Source organism: Elephantulus edwardii, unplaced genomic scaffold, assembly GCF_000299155.1.
Source record: "Elephantulus edwardii isolate Elephantulus edwardi_28Jun2011 unplaced genomic scaffold, EleEdw1.0 scaffold00077, whole genome shotgun sequence".
Classification (NCBI taxonomy): Eukaryota; Metazoa; Chordata; class Mammalia; order Macroscelidea; family Macroscelididae; genus Elephantulus; species Elephantulus edwardii.
This window is the reverse complement of record NW_006399827.1, coordinates 3773375-3782716: the sequence shown is the minus strand read 5'-3', so window position 1 is coordinate 3782716 and position 9342 is coordinate 3773375. Positions and strand designations below refer to the sequence as shown.

Here is a 9342-nt window from a genome sequence, read left to right as displayed (position 1 = left end):
ATTGGCAATTTTCTCCACACTTCATAAAACTGTCGGAAGAGGTATAATGTTTGTTCCTTAGTGGAATGTTGACTGCTTGCTGCAATAACTCACAGCCCGAATGAAGACCTGCAGAGATGCGCGTCAATGAAAGATCTTTTTTTAAAAAATTTACAAAAAAACTAAAGTTTCTATTTAAAAAAGAACCATGTTATGCCAAGATGAAAACATGGTAAAAAAGTAGTGTAAGTTCTGTCCGTGATTCTTTACACAGCTAATGGGAAAGTGATAGAAACAATTTTCATTTGCTTAAAAAGGAAGCTCTGTTATTGCACTGACTTTTACAACCTGACCTAGTAATTTAGAAAAATTATGTAGTAAAATCTGTAAAATGAAAATACAAAAATTCTGGTTTGTAAACATCAGTTGGCCAAGTCTATCCAGAGTCCTTCATGATAGTGGAATGGAATGGATAATTAAGTCACTATCTTACTGATTTGCTGTGAGAGGGGAAAGTCAGAACACAGCTTGGATATTTTCACAGTAATTATATGCAAAAGGTACAAAGAACGACAGTGCAGTTGTCTTGCGGTTGTTGTTCTTTTTCTTCTTTCCCGTGCAGTGTCAGCTCTTACCCCACTCCCAGGTGCCATAACTGAAATAATACTGGTTTGGTGACCTAGAACAGACTGATCATAAATGCCGCATAAAGTCTGTGGGACTTCGGTACAGATATTTCCAAATGGCGTAGTAATGCACCGCAGCGGCCGTGGCCACAAACAGGTGCCAGATGGCGTGGGCAAATGGAATGATGCCGTCGCTCTTGAAGAACACAACTCCCAGACAATAAATTAAGCCCCCACAGGCAAGTTCATGAAGTCCATCGGTGTTATTCTGCCAGTAGAGGGGGAAATAAAAAAAAGTATAGATATTATTATGATGTGCAAAGCCACAGAGAGAATTGTCATGTCCCCCTAACTTCTGACTGTCAAGACAATAGAGACACACAGCATGGGCAGAATCCTGAGAGCTGTAAACATGAATCAAACGTCCCAGGAGACCCTCCCACATTGACTTGGATTACACTCTGCACTGATAGTCCTGATTTGACCAAGCGGTCTAATACTGACAAGCACGACACTGTGCTCACCTGTAGCGTGTGTGGAAAGCAGCCTGATAGCACAGCGGTTAAGCGCTCAGCTGCCAAAATGGAATTACTGGTGGTTCAAACCCACAGGAGAAAAATGCTGGTGGTTCCAACTCATGGAAGCTGTGCAGGTTACAGCTTTGGAAACCCTGGATGTAGTTCTTTGTTATCGTGACAGTTTCTTAGAACAGGTTTAAACGGACAGTAATCATGGCCATGATATTGGGAAAGCAAGAATGTGAAAAATCTTCAGTGAGACGGCTTGACCAAAGAGCCCCAAAGAGCTCCAGCATCCCGGGGAAGGGTGACGGAGGGGGCACAGAACCGATCCCTATCACACATGAAGCCACCAGACGCTGGAGGCCAGGGCCAGCAACCAACGACCATGCCCAATGAGGGGCAATCGTTAGTTTTCATTTCCTCCCTTCAAAAGCTTTCTTGCCTTCTACAGCACACTCACAGCCATTCCTCTGCAGTTTAAATCTCAGCCCTGGTTTTCACTTCCCTCGGTCCTTCTCAAACACTGCTCGGCACCGACTGCTTGTTTGGGATTCCCCTTGCTGATGTGAGCGTGACTTCCTCACACTAGCACAGGAAAGTCATCGGCAGGAATGTCTTCTGAGATCACAGGCTATCCAGTGACCAACCTTCCAAATGTGTACCCCAGGGCTTGCTGTCTTTGTAGCCTGGCCATTTCTTAGCTTAGTGGATAATTAAGAGATTGTAGGTTTTATGGGGAAAGGAGTTTTCTACTGCTCCTTGGTTTTAAGGCCTCGCTCTGTCTAAACAACTCAGCTAGCTTGTATAAATGAAACAAGTGAATAGGAATAATGAGGAAAGAAGATAGGCTCCTGTATTCGGGCTAGACCTTGAGGACAGGCACAGAAAAGGTGTAGGTTCTACAGGATGGGCACAAGGCGTGGCAGGGCAAGGGAAGGAGGGAGGTATGTGGGTGTCCCAGAAGTATAAACACTTGTGGCTGCAATCTTGTGAGCATTGGAGCAGGCCACTGAGCCGAGTCCAGCAAAGAACAAAGGAAGATGAACATAGATCTACTGTCACTGGGTTACATGGGCTTAGGCTAAAAGCACTGGCAGTGCAAAGGAGGAGTCAACCTAAATTGATAGCAGATGTCTCATTCACCACAGTGAGCTTTGACTGCAGCCAGATGTATTTGACTTGAAGTTGTTACTTCTTATTTTGACTTAAATGTGTTGTCTGACACCCTTCACTTTGGGTTGTGCCACACCAGCCCAGGAAGGCTCTTCATCAGGTGAGGGCTTTTGTCCACCCGCGTCATCAGGGCAGCTCTTTGCTGAGAAGGCAGCTCTTCCCCAGAAATATGCTGACGCCTTCCAGTCTGAGGGCCTCTCTTCTAGCACTACCATCAACCATGCTTTGCTAATATTCTGAGGGCTAGTGAGGGCCTATTATTTTATAAGTGGATGGCTCGGTCTACTCCCTAAGCTAAGTCTAGAAGCTTCCTTGAAACCTGTTCACCACGGATGGCCTGGCTGGAAACACTGGTGTTACAGCTCCCAGCATCACATCAACAAGCAGGCCACCACTGTGCAGGAGACGGACAGAAGAGAGATAATGCAACCTTTTCATTTTAAATACAAAGTGACCTGGTCATAGAAGTTACTTGCACAAAGTGACATAACTAGTCATTAACCTGCCCCTTCTGAAAACACCACTCTTTCCTTTCTGTCTAAATAAACAAAGGGCCAAATTTTCATACAGGTTGATTTCATACACATTCTAACTAACAGTTCCTCAAGATACCAATTTTATTTATTTTACTGTATATAACAACTGCCTATTCCTTTGCAATGCTTAACATTCCATTGATTTACTTCATGTAATTTTTCAATTCTTTCCATTTTGTAATGATGCTAAATACAGTTAATATTTACATTCTTTGCCAGGTTTTTCTGTGGATAAGTATTTTCATTTCTGTCAGCTAACACCTGATAGAGGAGCTGGACTTAGGATCACTCCAAGTTTATATCATTTCACATGGAGTCCTGGTGATTCAGCAGTCAAGCATTCAGGTACTAACCAGAAGGTCAGTGGTTTGAACCCAACAGCAAGTCCTTCAGAGAAAAGGCCTGGTGACTTGTTCCCCTTAAGATTCCAGCCTGTGAAGCTTCCTGAGAAGCTGTATTTGGTCGCAGAGAGCGGCTGAGTTGCAGTCAACTAGATGGTGCTCACCAGCACCGCGAGATCATTTTACACTACCACAAATTTATTACAGGTCCAGTTACTTTACATCCTTGACACTATTTGCTGGGGTCAGTCGTTTTAATTTTAGTCATTCTGCAGGGTATACAGTTGCAGCTCCTTGTGGTTGAAGTTTCCACTTCCCTGATTTCCCTCATGACTCTGTCTGGGGCTTACTGGACCCTTGGTTGTTCTGTTGAAGTCTTTTACTCATTTTTCTAGGACATTTTAAAAAAAAGTATTCTTATATCCTTTGTTAGAACAAACATTTTCTCCAGGCCTCTGGTCTACCTATTCTTTTTGTTTCAAGTGTCTTCTAATGCATAAATGCTTATTGTTTTGCCCACCATTCCCCTGCAGAGCCCTGGTGGATTTGAACTGCCTGCCTTTATGGTGGTAGTGCAGTTAGTTCCTTACCACTACGTCATCAAAGCTCCCTACAAAAGCTTGGGGATTTGGGAGGAGAATAGAGTAAGAGTGGATAGTTAATGGATATGGCAGTGGAACAGATGAAGGAAAGAACTGTTTAGAAGGAATATATGATTAGGCATTATATGTATGATAATAGCCCATAATAAGAGGTATATTACGATATACCGGGGGAGAGGGAAAGGGAGGTGATTATGCAACAAATGAATGAATATTTAAAAAACAAAAAAAGTAAACTGAGGGAGATGTAGGGAGGGAGAGGAAGTAAAAAATGTGCAACAATGAATGAATGAAAATCTAACTTTTCTGTAAACTTCCATTAAAATCACAAGTAACAAAAAAATTTCATAAAAAACCAAAAGCTTTTCATTTTGAAGAAGTTCAAATTATCTTTTTTTATGGTTGGTGTTTTCTGGGGACTAAGAAATCTTTGTTTTTCTTAAAACTGTGACAATCAATTCCTATATTTTCTTCTAGGAACACTATTGTTATGACATTGTATTTAGTTTATGATTCATCTCAAATGCTTTTTGTATAAGAAATGAAATTAAAGAGCATGTTTTTCTCACAGATATCCTGTTCTACACTGTTTTCTTGAAAGGAATCCCCATTTCCCATTGAATTTCTTTAGTGTCTTTGTCAAAAATCAATTCACCGTGTACATGCAAGTCTATTTTTAAACTCTTCATTCTGTCTCATTGATCTTCGTGTCTATAGTAAAATATGGTACTTTATAGTTAAAGATATAAGTTTATCCTTCTTATTGAATTAGCTTTGGCTATTGTAGGTCTTTGGCATTTCCAAATAAACTTTAGAATACGCTTGTCAATTGCTATAAAACAGCCTGTTAGAATTTTAATTAGGATTGGGTTAATTTATAGATCAATATGGGGAGAACTGACACATTAATGACACTGACTATTACGTTTCACAAACATTTGTAATTATTTCGGTCTTCTTTAATTTCTCAGCAGGGAGCTCGGGAGGCATCGTTCCTAAGAAGCTGCCCCGTCAAAGGTCATGCCTCTCGAAGGATTGGAATCCAACAGCAATAGGAGAGAGAAAGAAATTCGAGCTGTCTCCTCTGCAGCATTTACAGGCTTGGGAACTTGTGGGAGGGTCAGCTACGGATGCCAGCTCAATGGCAATGAATATTGAGTTTCAATTTCTCAGTAATGTTTGTAGTTTTCAGTGCAGAGATGTTCTTACATATCTTGCAGTAAATTTATGACCAAATTTTTAGGTTTTTAATGTCGTTGCAAAGAGTATTATTTTTAATGGCATTTTCCATTTGTTAGTGTTACTGTTGTTGTGTACTGCTGAGTCAGAACGGTCCCTCTAGCAGGTTTTCAGAGGCAGTTAATTGAATGGGAGGAGACTGCCCATCTTTCTCCCATGGAGCAGCTGGTGGATTTGATCCATGTGTTTTTGGGGTTGCCACACAGCTGCTTCTTACAAGTAGGCCACCAGAACTCCCTGCTGCTAGTGTTAAGCATATAAATACATATGTAGGCTCAAATCCACCAGCTCCTCCACGGAAGAAAGATGAGCAATCTCCTCTTAGGTGATTTACTGCCTCTGAAAACCTGCTAGAAGGTTCAGACTCAATAGCACATAACAATAAATACATATTACTTAGATCTTGTATTACGTATTTTTTCTTACTTTGAGCAAGTTTATACAGATTGCTCAAGATTTATTCTCTCTCTCTCTCTCTCTGTGTGTGTGTATATATGTATATATATATCTGATCTATGTCATCTATGAATAAAGGCATACAAATATTATTTTCCAGTGTGTATGCCTTTCAATTCTTTTTCTCTTGCTATTGCACGCCAGGATCTCATTTTAATGTTGCATAGAAGTGGCAAAGGCAGGCACTGTCACCTTGCTCCTAATCGGAGAGGAAAAGCATTCTGTTTTCACCATTCTGTATCATATCAGCTGGCAGATTTTTCACAGATGCCCTTTAACAAATTCATGGCATTTTATTCTATTCTGAGTTCCCTGAGATTTTTTTTTTAAAAATCATAGACATTTTACTCAAATGAATCTGACTATGATAGATTATTCTTTTTATATGGACTTGGTTATATTTGAAACCATTTTATTGAAGACTTTCCTGTCCATTATATCAGGCTCACTGGTTTGTAGTTTGTTTTCTTGTAATATCTGGGTCCAATTTTGGTATCAGTGTAAATGGACTCCTGAAATGAACTGAGAAGTCTCAAGGATTGAGCTGTGCCCCCAGAATATGTGTCCATTTGGGTAGGCAATGAGGCTCAGTATTATGCCATTATCCTGTGTTGTAAATTCTAACCTCTATAATGATAAGGAGGCAGGAGGAGGTATTATGTAATAATGTAATCATCCTCTGATCTCATATAATACGATTAGAATTATCTGATGCAGGGCAATTAGGGTGCGATGCAACCCTGTTAAGCAGGCCAGAGCCTGCTGAAACACCTTTTGGCTTCTAAGAGAGAAAAGGAGAGTAAAGGAAAGAAGAGAGAACCCCAGCCCCACTAACAGTCGGGAGTGGAGCAGGTTCCTGTGCAGGGAAACACCTAGAACCAGGAGATAGAGAGCACCCTGAATTTCAACTTCTAGCCTTTTAAAATGTAAGAGAATAAATTGCTGTTTGTTAATGTCATTCACTTAGGGCATCTCTGTTATAGCAACACTAAGTAACTAAGATACAGGAAATGTTTCCATTATCTCTACTTTCTGAAAGTAGAGCTGACTTTACTTCCACCTTTAAAAGCATGATAGCGTGGATTAGTGAAGCAACTCAGGTAAAAGAGTAGTGAAGCAACCTGGACGTGAGGCCTTCTTTGCAAGAAGATATTTACAGATACTCAATTTATTCAATAGATATAAGGCGATTGGGATTTTGTTGTTGTTGTTCTTTAAGAGGCAGTGATGGTACACTGTGTCTTAAGAATTTGTCCATTTTGAACTAAGGTGTGATGTATATGGTCTAAAGTTCTTCATAATATTCCCTTACTATCGTTTTATAAATATATATGGCATCAGTACTTTTTTACTGCTGATATTGACATTTTATATTTTCTCTATTTGTTCAATAGTTAATCTAGGTTTTACCAATCCTATTTGTCTTTTCAAAGAACTAACTTTTGGTTCTGTTCATTTTTTTTTCACTATGGTATTGCTATTTCCTTAATTTCCATTCTTATTTCTAGATATTTAGGGACTATTTTGCTATTCCTTTTAGCTTTTGGTGGAAGCTTAAGTCACTGATTTTAAAACTTCCATCTTTTCTAATATAAGCAAAATGCTTTAGTGGTTGTTGTTATGTGCTGTCGAATTACTTGCGACTCATAGTGACCCTATCTATGTACAGGATCCCTAAACCCTGCTCTAGACTGTGTCAACCTTATTGTCTCTGACACAACTAACTCCCCCATTACTCCAATCACTGAATCGATCCATCTCATCAAGGGTTGTCTTCTCTTGCGCTCTCTCTCCACCTTTCCAAACATGACGTCCCTCTCTAAGGACTGGTCCCTCCTTGTAACATGTCCAAAGTATGTCAGATGAAGCTTCAGAATCCTTGCCTCCAAGGAGTAGCCTGGCTTCACCCTCTTCAGGACAAACCTGTTTGTTCACCTAGCAGTCCATGGTATATTCAACACCATTCTCCAGCACCACAGATCAAAGGCATTCTCTTTCTATCATCCCTAATCACTGTCCAGCTCTCTGATGCATAGCAAGCAACTGCAAAGACTATGGTCTCTATCAGGCGAATCTTAATCTCCAGACTGACTTTGTTGCTTTTCAGTACTCTGGAGAGGTTCCTAACAGCTGACTTTCTCAGTGCAATTCCTCTCTTGATTTCCTGGCTGTTGGTAACAAAAGTGTAGATTGTGGAGCCAAGTAAATTAAAACTGTTAACAATCTCAATCTCTTCACCATCCACAATGATGCAGCCAATTGGCCCAGTGGTGAGAATCTTTGTATTCTTGATTTTGAGCTTCAATCCATATTTGAGACTCTAGTCCTTGACCTTCTGCAGCAAGCGCTTCAGGTTCTCTCAGTTTCAGCAAGCAGGGTTGTGTAATCTGCATAATGCAATGTTGTTGATGAATTTTCCTCCAATCTTGATGCCACACTTCTCCTCATAGAGCCCAGTGTCCTAGATAATCTGTTCTGCATCTAGACTGAAAAGGTATGGAGATAGGACAGATGCCTGGAGGACCCCCTTCCTGATTTTGAACCACTGCAGTGTCTTCTTCCTTTGTTCTGACAACTGCTTCTTGGTCCAAGTATAGGTTTCTCACAAGCACAATCAAGTCTTCTGGGATTTCCATTCTTCTCAAAGTCAGCCATGGTTTATTGTGATTCACACAGTCAAAAGTCTTTGCATAGTCAATGAAACACAGATAGACATTCCTCTGGTACTCTCTGCTTTCCATCAAGATCCATCTAACATTAGCTATACTATCCCTAGTAAAACGGCAAACATTTTGTAGTTTTTGCTATGTGCCGTCGAGTCGCTTGCGACTCATCGCAACCCTATGTACAACAGTCCTAAACCCTGCTCTATCCTGTGCCAATCGCACTGTCTCCGACAAACCCATCCCTATTACCCCAGTCACTGAATCAGTCCACCTCATAGAGGGTCTTCCCCTCCTACGCCGTCCCTCCACCCTCCCAAGCATGATGTCTCTCTCCAAGGACCTGTCCCTCCTTACAACATGTCCAAAGTATGTCAGACGAAGCCCCAGAATCCTTGCCTCCAAGGAGCAGCCTGGTTTAACCCTCTCCAGGACGAATCTGTTTGTTTTCTTGGCAGTCCATGGTATATTCAATACTCTTCTCCAGCATCACAGCTCAAAGGCATCAATTCTCCTTCTATCCTCCTCTGATCCAACTCTCTGATGCATAACAAGTGATTGCAAAGACCATAGCCTGTATCAGACACACCTTAGTCTCCAGAGAGACACCCCTGCTCTTGAGTACTTTAGAGACATCCCTAACACCAGACTTTCCCATCGCAATACGTTTTTTTATTTCCTGGCTGCTGGTGCCGAGTGTTGACCATTACGTTATGTTTTATCATTCTGTTCAAATTATTTTCTCATTCTTTCATATCTGTCTTTGGATTTATGAAGTTGTTTAGAATGTTATTATTAATTTTCAATTGAGAATTTTCCACCTATTTTTTCACATTTATTGCTGGACATTTTATAGCCCAGCCCATTATAATGATGTTCTATCTTAAGGAACATTTTACACTTTAAAAGAATCTATGAATGGCATTGTTTTGAATACAGTATTCTGAAATATCCATTAGATTATTGAATATGTGTTCAAAGCTACTATTGCTGCTTTTTTTAAAAGATAAAAACAAACACCACCATGTTTAATTGCTTGTTTCATTACTGACAATGGAGTATTAAAATTCTCAGGCACAACGGTGAATCTGTTTCCTTTCTCTTCAGTGAAATTTTGCTCCATGTTATTTTGAAGCTGTGCTATTTGACACACACATATTTAGGGATATTTAATCTTAATGAAATAGCCCTTTATCATTATGAAAT

General features: G+C 40.3%; 1 protein-coding gene across 1 annotated transcript in view; it reads right to left on the bottom strand.

Moving 5' to 3' along the window:
- Nucleotides 1-672: 672 nt before the first annotated feature.
- The window catches only part of MMD (monocyte to macrophage differentiation-associated), a 30949-nt gene continuing 22279 nt past the window's right edge, over nt 673-9342 (bottom strand). Inside the window, exon 7 of the mRNA XM_006889265.1 lies at nt 673-873. Coding sequence (XP_006889327.1) covers nt 673-873 — 201 coding nt within the window. The remainder of the gene's footprint in view (nt 874-9342) is intronic.